The sequence below is a fragment of the Nicotiana tabacum genome, chromosome 18 (assembly GCF_000715075.1).
Source record: "Nicotiana tabacum cultivar K326 chromosome 18, ASM71507v2, whole genome shotgun sequence".
NCBI classification, from domain to species: domain Eukaryota; kingdom Viridiplantae; phylum Streptophyta; class Magnoliopsida; order Solanales; family Solanaceae; genus Nicotiana; species Nicotiana tabacum.
Genome location: NC_134097.1, coordinates 42,565,849 through 42,587,595, shown reverse-complemented (window position 1 = coordinate 42,587,595; position 21,747 = coordinate 42,565,849). Strand labels below are relative to the sequence as shown.

Here is a 21,747-nt window from a genome sequence, read left to right as displayed (position 1 = left end):
AAAACACTTCAAACAATATCAAATTATCCAAAACTCATCGAATTCAAGCCTAAGTTTCCAAAAACTTCAGAAAATACACTTTCGATCAAAAACCCGACCAAACGATGTCCGAATAACCTGAAATTTTGCACACACATCACAAATGACATAACAAAGCTACAACAACTCCAGGAATTCCATTCTGACTCCCGGATTTAAATCTCACCTATCAACCGGAATTCGCCAAAATACTAACTTTGCCAATTCAAGCTTAATTCTACCCCGGTCATCACAAAAATATTCCGGACACACTCCTAAGTCCCAATCACCTAACGAAGCTATCCGAACCATAAAATTTGCATTTCGAGCCCTCTAACACATAAGTCAATATCCGGTTGACTTTTCCAACTTATGTTTCCTTAAGAGAGACTAAGTGTCTCAAACCTTACCAAAACTAGTCCGAATGACTTCAAATTTTGCACACAAGTCACATTCGATATTACGGACTTGCACCAACTTTCAGAATCGCATTCCGAATATCAAAATTTTCACTTCCGGTCGAATTTTCTCAAAACCCTTCAAATTCCTATATTTAACCAAATGACTTCAAAATGACCTCCGGACATCCGAATTCACTTTCGATCACGCTCCCAACTCCAGAATCACCATACAGAGCTATTCCCAGACTCGGAATCCCAAACGGACATCTATAACTCTGAAATGCCTTCCAACCCAAGTTTAAGAAATTCTTCTAAAATACTAACTTCCACAATATACGCCGAAATGCTCACGGATTATCCAAAACCAAATCCGGACATACACCCAAGTCCGAAATCATCATTCGAACATGCTGGAACTTTCAGATCCCAATTCCGAGGTCGTTTACTCAAAATTCCAATCTTAGCCATTTTCTTCAACTTAAGGTTGCCGCAATGAAAAGTTTCTTTCCAATTTGACTCCGAATTTCTTGAAATTCAATTCTGACCATACGTACAAGTCAATATACCTAAAATGAAGTTGTTCATGACTTCCAACTGCTGAACGACGCGCTAGAGCTTAAAACGACCGGCCGGGTCGTTACACATACTAATCATTGTTTGCTTTCAAATGATACGACCATAAATTATGAAGTATACTTTCAAATAGCTGGTTTGTTTTCCAAATATCAAAGAAGTAATTAATCAACCTAGATAAAGATGTGAAGTATTTCTTGTTTTCTTCAAGATGATTTATGTTTTTAATCAGTATGACCTATTTTATTTTATTTTTTATTCCATTTTTTTTGGTACTATATGCAAGTGTAAAAATCCAAAAGGAAAAAAAAATATTCATCCAAGTAAAAGAAAATGTTTAAAGCGGCAGGACAGATTGAAGATAGTTAACACATAAATATGCATAGGACAATTTATATAAAATATCCTTGGTTACCATGACATGCATCATATCAACAATTAACTGCTACTATGATTTTCACATATAGAACTTCGAAAATTTTATTCCATTCATGTGATATAAAAGATGTAATATTAATATGTGCTTATGCAATACAGGTGTAGTACGAAGTTGTGTGCATATGAGATTTTAAAGGAATGACAAGTATAAGATAATCATACCTTCTTACATTTCATTACTTACCATATGTAGTTTCTCTTTACATTTAACCATGTGATGATATGTATGACTTCTAATTGTAATCTTTCCGGATGTAGAAAAATTTTTGTAGATATATATATACAATTAGTTAGAGACTCGTGCTGATAACGTGTTATGGAATAAAAGCAATTTAGTAAAACATGAACAAGAAATAGAGATAGAGAGAAGGAAGAGATTTTCTTCTTCAATTGTGTGTATTTTCCTATCTATTACAAGGCATTTATATAAGCATGAAAAGTGAATAAAATATGTCATGGAATATGTCATTGAACATAGAAAATATGTCATTGAATATGTCATTAACCATTTGAGAGAAAGATCATGGAGGAAGAGTAGACATCCACCATATTTTGATTTTTATCATAACAAAATGTATTTAATTTAGTCGTCAACTTAAAAAACAGTTCTCACCATGAATAACTACACTTGAGTAGGACCCCGATAATTAAATCACAATAGTCATTTTTTGCATATCCTTAGATCAATCATTGGTCAAAAATCAAATCACAAGTGGAAATGAAAGAAATATGCAAAAAAATCACTTCTTTGGATTCTTATACTTAACTGGGATTATTTTATACATACATATATATATATATATATATATATATATATATATATATATTAAATTTTATATATATATGATAAAGTTTGAACATTCTTAACGAAATTTCTAGTTTTGCCATTGCAATTGAATGAAATGCATGAATATAACCCTAAATAACGAGGGATCCCTTTCTTTATCCTAGTGAAGCAGTTGACAACAGGAATCCTATTCCTTCAGGTTTTCACTAGAATCATGTTTGTCTTGTTAACGTCATAAGACGACTTCTTGGGGTCCTATCAAAAGAACATTTCTGCCAAGCAATAACCAATATAACATATTTTACTCAAATAATAAACAGTGCTGTCAAGGCAACTCAAGAAAATAGTAATCCAAGCACAATTCAATTTCATTTTAGTGGAGCTACCACCAGCGATCTTATCAAATTTCAGGCTGCGTGTGACTAGATCTCTTCTTTGAAAATAATGAAGAGGAAACAGAGAATTTCGAGAATCCATGATTAATGCAATAGAACCTTTTAATTTTGATGGTGACGTGAAACATCATACACGGTCCCATATAATTGAATGATTTGAATGTCTTATCACCTGAACAGCTGCAATAATAAGTTGGACGCAATTTGCCGTATACTTTGTCTGGCATAAAATGAGGCAACAAATGAAAGAAATTTCACCCCAAATCATTAATTCTTTACAGTGCTAGCAAACAACAATGTTCACATCATCTGGAAATCAATTCTTTTTCTCTAAAATTAAACAAGGGGAATCAACATTGTGAGAACTCCATAAGAGCATCTCGTATTGATTTGGACTCATTATCTTAATGGCCTTCATCCATGGGATCACTTCTGTTGCACGTTTGAGATCTTAAATCCTTCTCATCCTGCCTTGACTCGTTGGATCCTGATGCAGCGGAAACAGAATCTTCCAGTGCCTCAAGAAAAGATGGGACAGTTAACTTATCTGCACAAAGTGTACATAAATATTAACCAATTTCAACACTCAAACAGCACTGACAATTTGATTGTCCCAGCATGATTCAGTGCATCAGAAATGACTTAGAAACAAAGTTCTGGTACTAAATCAGCAACGACCAGTTGAAATGCTAGATCAGAGGTATCACCAGCGGGACTAAGATAAATAGAGTTACACTCACATGAACTGGAGCTCAAGGTGCCAAAAGGCAAAGGTTTGATACTTTACCCACTTTGGCATGATTAAGAAATTGAGTATGGCAGGGTAAAGTAATGGCTTAAAATTTACAATATCGAACTTTCGTATTATATCACATCATATACGGGTCATCCCAGATTAAAATCAGTTTATATTAGTATAAATTGATGGGGGGAGAGCAATCTTCCCATTTAAGGAAAAAGTTCAATCTTATTAAGGACGGAGCCAAAAAAGGAGAGGAAGTCAAAAGTATTTCGGCTCAGAGGAAGAGTAAACATCATCCACAAGCAAACACAATTTAACAGAGATGAGAGGGATTAGACAAAAACTTGATCATTTGGAAAAATTAAGTAGTTATTGGAAATTAATCTATTAGTGTTTCATTCCTTTTAGCTACCAAGATGAATTATAACGCAATGCTTGCTTACATTGACTGGGATCAATTCCAAACTGAGCCAGATCTATTTGTCCAGTTCGAAGAACCTGCAGTGAGAAGAGAGTCAAATTACAAACACAACCTGCAAGCAATACCTAAAAAGCTGAAGCGGCAGGACAGAGAATTTGATCACTCACATAAGTAAACGAGTCTAGTTGCTGGCGGAATGGGGGACTCTGCAGCAACTCCAATAATTCATGTGGTGTCCAATGGCCCTGCAAACATGACAATTTTCAAGATAACGTCACCACTGCAATTCTTGTAGTTTGGGAAACAATGGAGCCAAATTTTTACCTCAGGCAAGTATGAAGCTAGCTCTCCTTCTAGTGGTATTTCTTCAATCAGTGGTAATATGAGCTCAGGCCTCAAAATATCTCCCAATCCCAATCCTGGTACAGAAGCAAGATAAGTTAAGAACAATGGTGTATATGCTATATTGTTTGTATTACATGAACGACCAGATCTGGGCTTTATTCAAGGGAAAAGTATTGCTGTACTCGTACTCGTTTGGCATTAAAATTTCTAGATGATGTTCTCCAATTGCAAGGGGAAAAAAAAGAGGTAAAGGAGAACCCTCATAAGATAAATAGAAGGCAGCAAATGAAGCAGATTATACATCAAGCTTTAACTCCTGTATACCAAAATATTGCTAAATATTCTTCACTCTAATTTTAATCAACATCTCAACAACAGTTTAACTGCGTCAAAATCCTTTTAACTTAAAAATAGTGAATTACAGTATGCCGTCACCAAGCATAAAAATGCTCAAACAAATTATGAGTCAACCAAATGCCTACCTGCATCAGGATCTACAGCCTCATCTGCACCAACCATAAGAAAAAACATTATGTCCAAATGGAGATTAAATGATAAGAGATTGTTAGTCATAACAAAATTGAAGGGAAGCAGTCAACTAAACCTGTGGATCCTATGTTACTCAATATTCTTTGAAGATCAGCCAACTTTACAGGACCCGAAGACGTTACATCACTACTTGCTTCAGTATTCATGCTTGCACTAACCAAATTTCCCGCCCTGAAAGAGCTCAGCCAGATATTTAAATATTTCCAGCCTCCAGCAATTTCATAGAGATAAAGATGGTCGTGTACTACTACTTATAAGGAACACCAAAAGGAAAACAAATCAATCAATTAATTAACTATGCCACTTGCAGGCCTTCGGAGACGGGTAATACGTTCGGCCTAAAGATTGAAGCAGCATAGTCAGTGAGGAATAATATAGCCGACCCCAACTTGCTTAGGATTGAGTCGTAGTAGTTGGTGCTGGCTCAACCTCGAACTAGTCGCTTTGTTCTTAAGTAAACATGAAGTGAGACAAACCCATTTGCACGAGTCCTTAGAAATCTTTGTTAGCATATAAATCTTCCCAATTTTTGTAGCAAGATGCAACTTCAAAAACAGATCTTATACTGCTCAACTATATTAGCATTACCTCGATGAAATATCTTCCTCTACCATATCTTCAGAATTTGGTAATGGAGCTGAAGCTTCAGGCTCATCTTCACCAGGGAACTCTATTCAAACAAGTTCAAAATATACCAAAGTTAAAACAGGTATGTTAAATAATCTTCCAACTTTGGGGAATAATAGAAGCTATACAGATAAAAAATGTCAATTAACATCATCCAAATGTAGGTACTGTAACAATATATTAGAGTGCATTCTCCAAATTAGAATTCCATTTGCAGCCCCTTTAGGTTGTTACAACGAGTACTACACCTCAACCCTAAACTAGCCCACTTAAAGTTCTTAAAGGTAAGAGATTCACACTTGACACATAATAAATCGAAAATGTTAAGAGCCAAACAACATGACACTTGATGAATAATATTTTCATGAATTGGTATCAATCTAACAATTTAAAAAATTAATAAAAATAAAAAATAAAAATAAAAACATGAAATACACACACAAAGCTCAGGAAGAGCCTGCCACATTGCAAGTGCATGATGGCTAGTTGACAGCTAAATTCGAGTCTGCAAGATCAAAATAGGCAGACAGGAAAGAATGAAACTTAAGGCAGAGAGACATTGGACTGATATCTTGAAAACTCTTAATATTTGTTGCGCTGATCCTCGTATAATCATAAATTAAGTTGGTAGAAGATGTATTATTCTTTTTCCAAATCAACTTTCAAGATATTTAACTTTAAAAAGGAAATAAAGTAAAATTAAAAGGGAAAAAATAGTAAGAATTAAAAACAACAAAAACAGGAATAAATCTTGACTACCAAGTGGTTGATTCAAGTGGAAGTTGACTGAGCTACATATTTGTGCATCATTGTCAGCTGCAGGCTCCTGCACGGAATGAAAGGATAAATTATCACAATGCATGTTCTTGTAACTCAAAAGCATACAGAAATATCCATGGCAGCAGAAGTGACCTGTATCCAAAAGAAAAACTTTCTATCGTCGGTACAGAACTTCAAGATGTAGACCCTTCCAGACGATTGATTGACCTGAAGAGTATAAGACAACAGTGGATTAATAACAGATATTAATTAATGTGAGAACCTCTGAATGACAAATTTAAGGAAAAATATTCAAATGGGAGAAAGTTTGGACCTCCTGTAGTAAATAATGAATATTTAGATCGAGAGTTAATTCCCATGGTCACCCAACTTATGCGAATATCCTACCAAAGTCTGGTTTGGGACAGCAAAGTCACCCAACTATTGCTTTTTTTATTTATTTAAACTCAAAAATAAAGAACACTCATTTGGCATGCCATGTCATATAAAAATATAACTTTTAATGATAAACCATTTAACCCACGTCCCTTATACCCATTTACCGCACCCAATAAGAAAATCGATCTATATTAAGAAAGATGATCTATTATATTAATGTTGAGAACTTTCCAAAGCAGTGCCAATTATATTCTTTTCAAACTATCTATATATATATTAAAGCAAGAAAGTTACCATATATAATTGCATTGTGGTTAAGCCAAGTGGCAAGCTAATAAATACAAATTGTATATGGTAACTTTATTCTATATTTAACTTTGTTAGTCATATATATATATATATATATATATCCGAATTTGAATTAAAGAATACTTTTGAATTTATAGATAAAGTTTTTAAATTTGAATTAAAATAAAAAAAGAAATTTATCTTTTTTTGGGGTCAAGTTATCATACTTAATTCGATTAATGATCATATGCTGCTAGGAACTTTTGTTATCTTTTTTGATTATTTAAATACTATTGCGCCTGTGAAAAAAAAATTATTTCATATAACTATAAAACTTTCACATTTAAAACCATATAATTATAGTTCTTTAAAACAATATATTTGAATAAATAGATTTCTTTTAAAATAAATGTAACATATAGGGTACATGTCTATGGTTATGGCCAGATAACAAAAAAGAGTTTAAAAATCGAATAAAAGTTTACTTACATATATAATGAAGTAAACCTACATGCTGGAGAAAGAAACATCACAAAAATCAGTCAATATACAAAACCATTATTTTTTTCATTTTCTGAAAAACGTTTGTTTGAAGAGTCAATTTGTATAAATGGACATCAAACACATAACAAAATTTTAGCTATACATTTGCTATCATTAATTTTAATTTAGCACCTACTAGGAATTGAAGGGTATAAGCTGAAACCTCTTCATTTAGCTGCAGTCAAACCAGCATTGCAAGGGTTTAATATTTTTTTGTTAAAAATATCAATTTTGAATCACTAGATTATGTGAAAAGTTATTTTTCTCGAATTCAACAAGGGGGGCATTTGTTTCTAATTGATAGTTTCTTAGCAAATTTTTAAGTGTAATTAACAAAAAGTATATTTATAAAAAAAAATTGGTATGACATGATTTTTTTTTAAATGTAAACAAATTATTTCAAAATGGGATTATTTTTTAAAATATAATGTATTTTAAAAATAAAAGGATAAGATATTTTTGAATTTTAGTAGAGTTTTTAAGTTATTATAATAGAAGTCATATCATGGATAAAATCAAGAAACTGAAATCTTATGGAATATTTACATAAATATCGGGCCAGATTTATTGCTTACTTTTTTATAGCTAATATCCATAGATGATATACTGGCAACACACGATTATACACATATTATATATGGATTATATATAAATTACACATTCTTGAATTTTTTAATTTAAGTGGTAATGCGAGCATTTATTTAGGTTGATTAGATAAAGCAAAAAGAAAAATATAGAAGAATTTCAACTAAAGACTAAAAATATAAATAACATTCTTATGTAGACAATTTCTATTTAAACTCATCCTTTTATAGAGAAATAAAAAAAAAATTGTAAAAAAAGAAAGAAGAAAGACATAAAAAATAAGATAAAAGAAAATAAATATAGAAAAAATGTATGAAAAATCTAAAAACCAGAAATAAGAGATGACAACGAATTTCTTCTTATGTTTCATCTATATTAAGTATAAAAAATTTGGAAGTTGATATCATCGATTTTAAATACTTTTTTCAACTCGAATGCATAGATTACAAGACAAGGATATCTTAGAATATTTTTTTTAATTTACATTGTATGTCGTTTTTAAAAAATCATTATTACTAACAAACTGATATGATATCTGAATTTGAATATAAATGCAATTTGAGTAGTTTGCATTGAGGTTAAGCCAAGTATGGTGTCGAGATAAAACTACTTGGCAATTTCAAGACAATATATGCAATGTTATATAATAACAGTCAACTAATTTAACATTTAATGATTCAAAGAACAAAAAAATTGTGTATATATATATAGGTAGAGGCAGATATAGAGTGTTGACAATAGGTTCAATTGAACCCATAACTCTAAAAATATAATGAGCTCAATGCTAAAAACTTAAAAATTGAATCCATAAAGTATAAATCCTAGATCCACCTCTGTATATAGGGTATTCCAAATTCAAAATATGTGGCTAGATATTGATAATCTCTAAATGACGTCATAATGAAATAAAATTTCACCGGCTAAAGAATCATTTAAATTCTTAGATAGCCGACTAAAATGAATTTTAAACTAAGGATAACATCTTCACTTGCATCATTATAAAGATAATAATTATTGAAATATATATATAAAGTTTTAGAAATTGGAATTTCAAAATAGAAATATTTTTTGAAAGATAACAACATACCAAATAAGTGTTCAAGTAGTAGTAAAAGAGTCATGTCGTAACCAAAGAATCGTTCATATTGTGCCAACATTTGCGCTTTAAATACGAGTTATTATTTCACTTTTTGGCTATTTTTAGGTTCCAATGACACCAATGAGAATAGTGCAAAAATAAAATTATCACTACGAGATTTGAGAAAATGTTAGTCTTTTTTATGTACTGTTATCACTACGAGATTTGAGAAAATGTTAAGTCTTTTTTTATGTATTGTTTCGTAATTGATATCTAACGATTATCTAGAAGGTTTATATGTTAAGGTTATTTACATATCATTCAAATAAATCGGATATTTAATATGGTTAATGTCAAATATCAAAATGGAGTCATACTAGAAAAAAAAATTACTGGCTAAACAAATTTTAAAATTTTTAGATAGCCGATCAAAATGAGTTTTGAAAATATTTCCACTTACATTATTATAAAATAAATTATTATTTTTTTTAAAATAATAATTTATTTTAGAAACTGAAATTTTAAAATAGAAATAATTTTTGAAAGATATCAACACACAAAATAAGAGTTATCTAGAAGGTTTATATTTTAAGGTTATTTACATATCATTCAAATAAATCGGATATTTAATATGGTTAATGTCAAATATCAAAATGGAGTCATATTGGAAAAAAAAAATTTACTGGCTAAACAATTTTTAAAATTTTTAGATAGCCGATTAAAATGAGTTTTGAATTAAGGATAATATTTTCACTTACATTATTATAAAATAAATTATTATTTTTTAAAAAAATAATAATTTATTTTAGAAACTGAAATTTTAAAATAAAAATAATTTTTGAAAGATATCAACACACAAAATAAAAGTTCAAGTAGTAGTAAAAGAGTCAAGTCGTATCCAAAGAGTCCTTCATAGTCTCAACTTTTGATTGTTTTGTCATAAATATGAGTTATTATTTTGCTTCCTGACTATTTTTAGGATCCAATGACACCGGTGAGAATGGTACCAAAAAAATAAAATTATAACTAGGAGATTTGAGAAATAGTTAATCTTTTTCATGTAGTGTTTCTTAATTAATATCCAATGATTATCTATATTTAATAGAGAAAGTTTAAGTTTTAAGATTATTTACATATAATCAAAATAACCCAAATATATTACATAGTTAGTGCTCGCGCATTCGCGCGGGTGATAAAACTAGTAATATACTAAAAGATTAAAGTCATTTACAGTTTTACAGTGATTTACAGTCTCTACAGGCCAGATAATAGTGTGACAGAGGGTGGTGGAAGCCAAAACATTACAAATTATAAAGTTAATTACTCATTTCTTGAAAATTTAAAGGTTAAGTAAATAACCTATTTTAATTTGACATAAACTGCACTGCATGTATACTTCCCTATGGAGACACTGGACTCCCGGGTTTGGTTTTAAAATAAGGTTTTAAACATAATGCTGAAAAAAGATTCGTGTATTTAGCTTTCGTACACTGATTCTGGATTAAAAACAAAATTTTCATTGGTTTTGGATTTCTATTCTAGATTTCTAAAGCCTCAATTTTTGGATGTAAAAGCAATTGAGTCGAGAACCAAAGAAAAGAGCTTCTACTCTCGGATTTGGTGGGAATACAACAGGAGCAAGCACAGGTATTTAATTACCTCATGGATGTTTCTGAGATTGGAAAGAAGCTAATTTAATGACTTTGAAAAGGTGAAGTACTTCCTCCGGTCAAAAGGTTTGTCTATCTTTGTTGCTTCGATCCTTTTAACAAGAATTTACTTTGTTAAAAACAAGAACTTAGAGCCCGTTTGGCTTAGCTGATTTGATTTAAGTAGGTGATAAGTATTAGGTGCTGAAAAGCACTTTTAAGTGCTGAAACTGATTTAAAAAATAAGCAGTTACGTATTTTGATAAAAGTGTTGAAATTAATAATAAGCAGTTGAAGAACTGGGTATACGAAGAGTTTTGTTTAAAAAGAATTATTTTAGGGATAGAATAGTAAATATTTTTGTCAAACCTAAAGTGCTTATAAGCTGAAATTTGATAAGTTGGGGGAGACCAACTTATGGCTTTTGGCTTATAAGCACTTAACTTATAAGCACTTTTAATTTTATCAAACGCGTAGATACGCCAAAAAGTACTTATAAGCCAGTTTGACCAGCTTATAAGCTTAGCCAAACACCCTCTTAGTCATTTTAAAGTAGACCCATTTTCTTATCGGATGGGTTAAATGGGTATAATAGACATTTGGTTAAATGGGTTTTATCATTAAAACATATTTTTTAATATGACATGGCATACCAAATGGGTGTTCTTTATTTTCTTTGGGTGACTTTATTGTCCCAAACCAAACAAAAGTGACATTGATAGGTTATTTCCATAAGTTGGGTGACAATTCGGGGAATAAACTCTTAGATTGACAATCATGTTTAGAGTCACTCATTAGTCGTTAGACAATATTGATTCAGTATTTTGTGGAGAACATCTTAAACATTACAGAAATCTTTTGTTGCAATTGGATAGTTCTTCAGTGATTAAAGTATAAAGCAACGGGTAATAGAAATACCTTCTCAAAAACTGCCTCCTCTGGGAAAACAATCTGATCCTATGATCAACTTTTGTCAAGAAACAACTCTCAGATTTTTATTAATCGCTGTAAATGGGACTATTTCCAGAATAAGAGCAATGATCAATAAAATAAAAGTGAAGCAATACCAAAGACAGAATTCACTATGATTTGGCGGGAAAAAGGATACATCTTCGACAATGTTGAGATTACGGTCAAGCCACTGAAAATGGAGTAGTCCCTCTTCACCCTAAAATATAAAAAATGACACCGTAATTTCACAACAGATATTTAGACATTTATAAAGCAACACTTTTGTAAGATCGCCACCATTTAAGCTAGACGGGGTCAAACTTAGGCGAACAACAAAAATGACAAACCAAATCAAATATGCTTTCTTTTGAATTCCTCATACCCTGCCTATACGAACAAGTCCTTTCCGTGAATCAGGGATAACTTTTTTCCCCTCTATGATCATTTTACCGGCACGAAATTCCATCAAAGTTTCCTGCTCAAAATAATACCAATATATGTCATTTATATCACCAATAAGAACCAATGAAATGTCAAATGAACAAAAAAAATTACCATTTCATAAGGTAGACTACATGTATGCTGCACTTTTTTTTTGTAATTTTGTTTTCTTTAGAAAAGGGAAAAACAATTGAACAATGATACAGGAAAAATTAGCAAAGGTATTCTTATCTTTGACAACTAACAATTTTCATTATGGAGACAATCAGAAATTCGACATACAAGAGAGTAAGAGAATTATGCTATAGGAAAGAAGAAAAAAGGGGCAGAGCTCTCTGTGACTGTCATCCAATCTGTGCATATAAATTGGGATGTTCTGTATACTCCAAGATGAACAAAAGGTACTTGCACATTTTCCGTCAAAGAAGTGGCATCCTTGACTCCTTCAAATGTCTTCCAATTCATATCCTTCCATGTGTGGATGGATCACATCCGACGGCTTCTCTCTCTTCCTCTTTCCTCCTCCGCTCCAACTGGTTGTAAGCTCCTCGGCACATCTAGGAATAACCTAGCTAAGCATCTTAACAACAACGACAACATACCCGGTGTAGTCCTACAAGAGGGGTCTGGGGAGGGTAGAGTGTACGCAGACCTTACCCCTGCCTTTAGTAAGGCAGAGAGGTTGTTTCCGGTAGACCTTCAGCTCAGGACAGGGAAAGGGGAAGGGCAATAGCAAGAAAATTGATCTAACAACCGAAGCAGAAATACAAAACTAGCAGTAGGCAATGCAATCAGGAAACCGAGACACAATACAACAAGAAGTAGTAACAGAAGTCTAGGGGTACGAAAAAAACACGAAAGACACCAAGTGGTGTATCAAAGCTACTGGCTACTGCTAAAAACAAGGACAACACTCTGCCACCTAACCCTCTACCTTTATTCTCAACCTCCACACCTTCCTATCCATGGTCATGTCCTAGCTGGAGCAACGCCATATCTTGCCTAATAACCTCTCCCCAATACTTCTTCAGCTGCCTCTGCCTTGCCTCTGCCTCTCCGTTAGCCCTCCCATGCCAGCCTCTCACACCTCACCGGAGCACCAGCTAAGCATCTTATTCTACAATATTGATGGCCATCATAGTGTATCATGAGGATCCAGTATTTTAGCAAGAAAAAACACCAAATCCTCTAAGCCTGGAATAGATGTCTTACCCAAGATATGCTACAAAGAAGAGGTTTTGCCTTATGCAGTAGATGTTTTTTCTGTGAAGAAAGCCTGGAGTCTGTAAATCATTTGTTTCTTCATTGCCGGCAGACCAGACAGATTTGGGACCTATTCCTTAACATCTATGGTGTGAAGTGGGCAATGCCAAACAGTGTTAGAAGCCTGCTGGAAAGTTGGCAGGGTCAATCAGTAGGCAAAAGGAAGAAAAAGATGTGGATGACCATTCCCTTATGCATCATGTGGACCATCTGGCTAGAAAGTAATAAAAGATGCTTTGAAGATCAGAGGACCCACATTCCTACGCTGAAAAATAATTGTTTGCAGAAACTATATTTTTGGTGTAAGGAAAGGGTAGTAGGAGACTTAGTGCAGCTGTTACATTTTATGGAATTGTACAATCTTTATTTGTAATTTTTTCCTATGATGTTTTGCTTGTACTTTGAAAGTACCCCCTTGGTACTTTTTTGAAGCTTCTTAATAAAAGTTAGCTTACCTGATCAAAAAAAAGCAAAAAAACACCAATTTTATAAAGGATCTGCCTCTTTCTTACATTTTTCTACAGTTAAGTTGGGAATCCAAGACAATCTATGCGAAAAAATGGTAAGTTAGGAAAGCAAAGTAGCCAGACAGACTCTATGAAGAAGTCACACCCCTTCCTCTTCAGAGGAAGATTAACAAGGATTTCACCAAGAACCTGCCCCCGAACCTCAGTCCACTTCCAATTTTTCCGAAAGTCATCTCAAACACTATAACCTTACACAATCAACACAGAAGGTTTTTAAAGATCCAAACTCTGCACTTCACTTCTGTCCTCATGACATCCATCCAACCCTTGCATGTGCTTATTGAATGATACATGCTCCAACCTGCCTGTAGCATCCAACTTCTCCTTACCCTCGCTTAACTGATGCCGCTCTTTAACAGTCATGATAACTTTCTGAGTTTCTCATAGCTAATGGCATGAATGACCATAGACTTCTCATCTTCCGATACCTGACCACAACTATGAGCAACTTATCATGTTTGATGCCAAAATTAACGTGCCCGCTGCTTAAATGAATCGTGCAGCGAATTTCAAGACTTTACCAATCTTATTTTGACTAGCATTGCAAAATTTGCAGAATCTATGAGACTGAGAAAACAGCCGAACTTCATAATTATCCCCATGAGAAACCAGCTCATAATTTACATTTTGTACTAAATCTTTTGTTTTCTTATGTATTGGTAATATCTTTCTAACTTAGACACCACAAGCATCACCCCTTTGATTTCCTAAACAAAAGACCAAAAACAATGGATAGCTTTTCATTATACTGTACACTATGCTTTCTCAAACAAGAATCATATGTGGCTGCTTTTGGACTATTCATTCTTCATTTGGAACAGTGGAAAGAGTCTAAAAAGTGATGAATTCAGCTCTGACTTCATCGTAGTTGCTTTTCATCCATATAAACCAAAACAACATACTGGGAAAAGTTACACGCATCGCTTCCTCCATGACCTGCTGGTATCAAAAAGACAATGCAGTAACGGTAAAGCAAAGCATTGCTTAATAAAAACCAGTGGTGAAATTAAGTGGCCACAAATAAGCTACTGGCAGCATGCTTTCCTCCTCCACTGGGGTTGGCCTCCCAGACCAAGATAGCAACGATATTACTTCTGCTGGACATCCATATATACTGAAAATGGATGGAGCTGTTTTTTGGAACAATTAAAATCTTAGGAAAGCCAAAAACAGTTAATGATCAAGTTAACATATTTGCAAACCTTCCTATCACTCCCTTCACCCTTGAGACTTGATTATCAGAAGACAACTGAGGAAGATGCACAACACTGGCTAGCTCCGAATCAGAATAAACCTCCAAATATTGGCTGAAGGTAAAAGGTGAAAAGCAAGAGAAAGGGCTTTCATTATTTAAAAATGTTTTGAGAATACAATATCATTCAGAAAATAGGGAATTAGATATATTGAAGTGATGGGACGTTATGTCGCATTTTCTTAAAGTTAGATAGAATTGAGTTGGTTTGGACCAGCCCAAAATCCAAGCAAAGAATCAACAAGACAGTTTAATAAAGTACAAAAGATCATAGAACCGCCAAATAAATAGCCTAGTCTTACTTATCAAAAAATAAATAAATATCCCAGGCAAGAACCCAAACTGCTTAACATAAAATGTAACTATACTTAGTAACAATCTCTCTAACACCCCACCCCCCACCCCCCTTGTCTGGCAATTTCTGTCCCGCAGTCGATGCTAATAATCCTTTTCAGCAAATGATTTTCACCGATCCAAGTAAGAATCTGCTTTCAAATAGAAGAAAGACAATGCTAGAAATCTACCACACTGGAAAAACATAATAAACTAAGCATGATTCCAAACTCCCTCACATTTCTGCTGATTATGAGAGAGACCTTAACAAAAGAAGATTTCCAGCAGGGGAAACATATAAGCACTAAAGCATAAAGTACAAATCATATCGGACTGACAGAAAATCAAATATAAAATCAAAAAATAAATAAATAAAAATAGCTCAGACAAGAAACCGAAACAACCTAAAATAAAATCTAACTATATTTAGCAACAACCTGTCTCACTCTCACTCTCTCCCCTCACCCCCCCCCCTTCTTTTCCCCGTTCTCTCTCCCTCTTGCCCCTTCAGCCAACCTCTGGCAATTTCTGTTGCACCGTCAATTCTAGTGATCCTTTCGGCGAATGATTTTTCTATCCAAGTACGAATCTGCTTTCTAATGGAAGAAAGACAATGCTAGAAATCAACCACTCTGGACAAAAACAAATCAAACTTAGCATGATTCCAAACTCTCTCATGTCTCTTGCTGATTATGCTTACCTAAAGAAAAGAAGATTTCCAGCAGGGCAAACACATAAGCCACTAAAGCATAAAACATGAAAGTACAATCCAATTTGGATGAGAGTGCACCCGCCTGGACAAGCACCCTCCCTTGACTATCAGGGAGCTTTGCTTTGCCTCATCCACAGGTCAACTTAAACGATGCCTTTGAAAACACTAGTTGCAGGTTGCTGTACCATTCTTGTAACCATCATTTTTTATTGGTACTCTTATAACAGCCATTGATTGTGTTATTGTGATTTTCAACCATTTAACATCCTCCACATCAACTATTGTATTTTCCTTCCTATCTTGCACTCAAGTAAAGGAGGGAAAATGTCTGCTGCTACCGCCACCACGACAGTTTTAAAGCTTTTCAGACATATGCCAAATGCCCAAGAAAAATCTATAATTATGATGTGTGCTACTAACTACAGGTTGCCACCCACACAAAAGTTTCTCTTTTTCAGTTAGGAGAATACCTTTAAAAGAGAAGTTTTCTTCAAAAGTATGAAATGCTTGCACCCAAACCTTATTCTATTTCTCTTCAAATTATAAACACTTAAATAAAGAAGCTTGACACTTCAGGTCTCTAGGTTTATTTTAAATCTTCAGATATGTAGTTCAGTTCTTTCTACCACAACTTTTGTGTTAAGAGCAGGAAAAACGCAACACCTATGCAGGTTGTTTACACTGCATAATGATCTGCATCGTACTAATTGCAAAGATTGAATTCCCTGAACTTCTCCAGGTCCTGATCATTGTACAGTGTAAAAAAGTAACAGGCCTGAATGGATTATCTATGGGATTCTATCAACATTACTGGGAAGTCATTAAAAGTGATCTGTTGAATGCCTGGAACTTCTTCCATAGTCATGATCAATTTTAAAGGTGATTAGATGCATCCTTCATTGCTTTAGTCCCCGAATAATGGAGCTAAAGAGCTTATAGAAATCATTTCATACCATAAGATGTATATATCTCAAAAGTACTAGACAGTCAAAACACCTTTTTAAAGCACTTATGCAAGTTTCTAAATCATGCTTTTAGAAAAGAAAGCAATCAAGAGGTTAAAGTCCCACTTAGCTCAAAGCCAAGCCAAAGCATATAGCCTCTACTTATCTAGGCAAAATATGCAATAACAATGTTAATTACCCATAAATGACGACTCTCCATCAGCAAGGTCTCGTTAGAGCTACTACGTTTTCATATTCAGTGAGTCAAAAATGTGATTTATCCATTCTTGGTCCAATTACCCATTCAATTACTCAAAAATTTTTTTGTTTGGACTTTAGGCTCGTTGTGGGATTCTACTGGGTTGTTGTTGTTGTTGTTGTTGTTGTTGTTGTTGGACTTTAGGCTCAAATTCATGAATTTTCTATGTCTGAATCCTCAATCTCAAATCAAAGGATACATAGAGTCATAGATTCATGTATAAAATCTTGAATCTATAAAACCAGTCAATTCCAATTGGAAATAACTTAATCTCAATGCTAATAATACAATTTAAACTTAAATCTAAACAAATTTTATTTCAATCCCAACAATAATTGTATCTATAAATATTCCTGGTAGATAAAAAAAATAATTATATCTAATAATATTAATTAAATGGAAACAAAAAGGATTAGAACCTTGAATCATTGCAAACCAAGCTGGGGTTTCTCTCCCTTTTTTTCTTCTTCCTCCTCTCTTTCTACCTCACTCTCAAGGTAAGGAATTGCTTCGGATGAATCTTATTTGCCTTGTCTCGGTACAGCTTCTAGAGAAGTGCACCCCAATCTTTTGGAAGCCCCACTACATGTTTTAGCTTGTAGTATAGATTATATTAAAACTTTCATTCACGTCAGAAAGCTCCTAAATGAGCTCACTTGATGAACTTCACATAGAGCTAATACAGCAGAAGCTTAGACGGTTGTGATGACTCTATAAAACCCTTTGCTCCTCAGTTTTGTTTTGTGGGCTTTGACTATTCACTTATTTCATTCTCCTTTTTAATGCTCAATGACAAAAGGAGTCCTCATTAACTACGGGTTACTACATCCAGTCTGACAATCAGTCTTCTACGCTTTTCACTTTTAGAATCATCTTTCTCTCTGATCTTCATGCGTTCTTTATCCTATTCCGATTCGATTTAGCTTTCTTTTAGTTGCTATATGAGGATGAACGTGGCTAGAACCATACTCCAAATGTCAAACAGCTACGGGTATTTTCTATGCATGTCCTTTCTTATACTCCCAAGTAGCCTCCTCGAAAGGATGGTTCTACCACAATGCTTTAACCAAAGAAACTTAAGCGACCCCAACTAGCGAACCTGTATGTCTAATATAACTATCGAGACCCCCTCATAAGTCATGTCCTAGGTTACCTAGACAACCTGAATGACATGTCTAGTCATGAATATACTCTCGGAGTATCAACATGTAGAACTCTAAATTAACCGTTGACAACTCTAGTGGCAATCCGAGTTACAATGCACCAACCCGTTCCAGTATCTCCTACAGGCAAATATACCTCGAATTTGTGTTTGCCCTTCTTCTTGAACCTCATCACTCCTTTCGTGTGAAAAACCTTAAGAAGTACTCGATTTCCTTCCACGAAAAATAAGAGTTTGCCCCTCTTCCAGAACCTCATCACTCCTTTCATGTGAAAACCCTTAAGAAGTACTCTATTTCCCTCCACGAAGAACAAGAGTTTGCCCCTCTTCCAGAACCTCATCACTCCAGTCTCATTTATGTGGTTCTTTGATCTTGAAAAATAATTTATATTGATATTTCATTTTATGATTAAATATTTCTTTGTTTACTTTTTGGATAATACTATCTATATGAATCGTTTACACTATTTAAGTATGTTTTTAGTCAAGAATTTAGTCAAATTATTATTAGTATATGCTCAAATTAATCTGTATCGAAATTAATTATAACTTAAAAAACACATAACTTTTTATTCATAAAATTATCTCCAACACTTAAAAGTCCTATTCAGCACTTGGTACTAAAAGTCATTTAAATTTAACTTAACCAAACAGCCTTTTAATTTTATGATAATATGTTCTCCATGTCATAAGATATAATTACCAGTTATCAATTAATCAATCAACTAACCATCAAGGTCCTGACTGTGGCATGTAAAAGGTGGCCAATATAGTATAACCATTCTTTAAAGACGAACCTCTGTAGAAGCTTTTGTTCACATTGCTAGAGTCCTCAAGATCTGCAAGTCTTCTTGTGTCTGTTCATATGTTTGTATCAACCAAGTCTTTACCTCTAATAAAGGCTTTTTCTTTTAATTAATGATGGTATTAATATCAGTTGGCGCGTAGCTCTACTATTCCATCAGGTAGCTTCTATCTTCCACTAACACATGTAGTCGTGTACCGAGTAACTCTACCACCAAAGTTAGGTGGCTAGGAAGAAATCACCTAAAGTTTTTTGTCTCTGTTGGAATTTGAATCCTAATCCTGAGATTTTCACTTATTTTATTGACGGCTTTGTGACACCCTTAGGTAAAAAAGGGCAGCCCGGTGCACTAAGCTCCCGTTATGCGCGGCGTCCAGGGAAGGGCCAGACCATACTAAGCTCCCACTATGAGACACCCTAGGTACTACATATTTAATCTATTTTCTTAACCTAATACCTTTACAGCTATATCTCAACCTTGCTGGCATAATTCCTTATAGCATAAGTAGCAACCTGCGACAATACGACTAATACACCTTAACTCTACATATGCCCTGGACCTCTTAGCTTTTCTTTCTTGTCCTACTGACACTACTTACGTCTAAATGACTTGTCTATCTAGTTGAGCCTTCTATGCACGATAATCTAGTCAAGCGGCAATTTGCTTTTCCTAACTCCTCCTCCAAGGAAAACAATAAAAATATTAAATGAGCTGATACAAGAGAGTCCTTGAATAAGGACGAAGTTTAAGAACATAATCTTCTAGCAGGTATTAACAGTGCTAAGGTGTTGCAGAACAATAACAATAGAAGCAAATTTAGCGGGTACCTGAATTTGGGGAAAAGCATCCGTCGATGAAGAACCCATGAAGGCTATTATGTGTAAACAGAGAACTGAAAGCAAATTGGTAATTTGGGAGACGAAAAAATAAAGTACTTCACTATATATTCATTTGAAGCACATTAAATTAAAAGGAAATTCAAAATAAAAAAGCTATTCAGATCTTCAAGGATTGAATATAGTTTAGAGAATAAGCCGTAAACCCTAGGTAAGCCCCGCCTTAGGCCCCACATATTTAACAGAAAAGGGCCTAAGTACCCATGAAGTATTGAATTTGGTACAATAAAGTCCTCCTTCCACATTTTAAAGTAAAAAAACATTTACTGTTTAATTTTTAGCTCATCTATGTCCTTATTTCTAACCGTCTTCTATTTAAAAAAATTAATTCACGTGTTATATTTTTATTGGTTGAACTTAAAATATAGCCCTAAATACTAACCCACTCGTAACCCTCTCATTACTTACCCGCTTTCTTTAATTCATTTTAACCCAAAGAATCCATTCTTTAAAGACACAACAAAGTCTTCTTCTTCTTCCTCTTTTCATTAAAGTTCTTCAAATTCTCCATCTCCCATCTCCAGTTGCTGAACTTTGTATTGACGAGAGACAAAGAATTGCTTCTGATAGTATTATAGTGGTCAGGTAAACTTCTTAAGCTTTTGATGCATGACATACTTGTTTGTTGTGTGATACTGAACTTTGTAAGGTATTTGTAATGCAGTATAAAAATATTACATCCTCAATCCACGGATGGTACAATAAAGAAAACTTTGAAAGGAAAAATAAGAATCAACACACGTTGCTTGTGGCTTGACAAAGGGAAACTTCTGCATGCGCTTTATAATGCTGCACATGTTACACTGTCAATATGTCCACTGAGTTGCCCGCTGCCGCACATGGAAAGAACTGTGCCTGAAGTTCTAAGGAAAACGGTCCGAAAATACAGTAGTAAAAGACCTGAGGTTATTTCCATTGCCTTCGAAAATCCTGCAGGAGTCCTGGCTGATGAAATCAATGGAAAACTTTCTGGAAAATCACATGTTGGTTTTGGAATTTCAGCACTGAGGAATGTAATGGATGAAGATCAGAAAGGAAAACAGGCAAGTGAGGCACGTGCAGAAGAAGGCCATGGCCCTGGGAGCGGATCGGTAATGGCGGGCTACAAGTGGGTTAGTGTTTAGGACTAGATTTTAAGTTGAGCCAATGAAAATATAATACGTGGATTAAAAAATTAAAAATAGAAGGATGTTAGAAATAAGGAGTCAAAAGTGAAACGGTAAATGCTTTTTTATTCGAAAAGGTGGAAGGAGGGCTTTATTGTACCAAATTCGATGCTTCAGGGGTACTTTATATCCTTTTCTGAATATTTAAGGCCTCGAAAATAAGAAGCACTACTATATTATTATATAATATATACTCCATAATTTATATTATATAATTATTAATAAAAGATTTTAAATTTTAATAATTTTTAACATTTGGTAAACGCAAGATTGAGTGAATTAATTGGATAAATTTTTCTCACTAAATTAAATAATATATTTACCTTCTCATCAATTTTATTTTTCTTCTTTTATGTATAGCCTTTTTTTATGGTTCTCATGATTTTAGTTTCTAATTTCAACTCAAATTCTCTAACTTAATTTTTCCTTTTTGTCACA

At 33.8% G+C, this 21,747-nt stretch overlaps 1 protein-coding gene across 2 annotated transcripts; it reads right to left on the bottom strand.

Annotated features, from left to right (window-relative positions):
• Nucleotides 1–2,815: 2,815 nt before the first annotated feature.
• On the bottom strand, nucleotides 2,816–20,284 carry LOC107806049 (26S proteasome regulatory subunit RPN13). Of its 2 annotated transcripts, XM_016630161.2 has the most exons (14): nucleotides 20,075–20,238; nucleotides 14,982–15,086; nucleotides 11,931–12,023; nucleotides 11,706–11,765; nucleotides 11,516–11,554; nucleotides 6,209–6,283; nucleotides 6,056–6,122; nucleotides 5,258–5,339; nucleotides 4,725–4,840; nucleotides 4,603–4,626; nucleotides 4,100–4,194; nucleotides 3,943–4,020; nucleotides 3,798–3,852; nucleotides 2,816–3,159 (listed from the first exon to the last, which is right to left on the bottom strand). In XM_016630161.2, exons 3-14 carry the CDS (start codon nucleotides 12,012–12,014, stop codon nucleotides 3,017–3,019), a joined length of 918 nt encoding a protein of 305 aa, XP_016485647.1. In that variant the 5' UTR covers nucleotides 12,015–12,023; nucleotides 14,982–15,086; nucleotides 20,075–20,238; the 3' UTR covers nucleotides 2,816–3,016. The 2 variants fall into 2 exon arrangements, with proteins under 2 accessions (XP_016485647.1, XP_016485646.1); XM_016630160.2 differs by lacking the exon at nucleotides 14,982–15,086 and having other exon boundaries at nucleotides 20,075–20,284.
• Between the last annotated feature and the right edge of the window lie 1,463 nt (nucleotides 20,285–21,747).

Bases quoted from the DNA above. Each gene is read 5' to 3' on its own strand.
- LOC107806049 (XM_016630160.2), bottom strand. From the start codon at position 20,113: ATGGGTTCTTCATCGACGGATGCTTTTCCCCAAATTCAG. The intron at 6,123-6,208 runs GTCACTTCTGCT...CATTCCGTGCAG, and splicing joins AGTTTTTCTTTTGGATACAG to GAGCCTGCAGCTGACAATGA. The intron at 4,021-4,099 runs GTAAAAATTTGG...TCATGTTTGCAG, and splicing joins TAGCTTCATACTTGCCTGAG to GGCCATTGGACACCACATGA.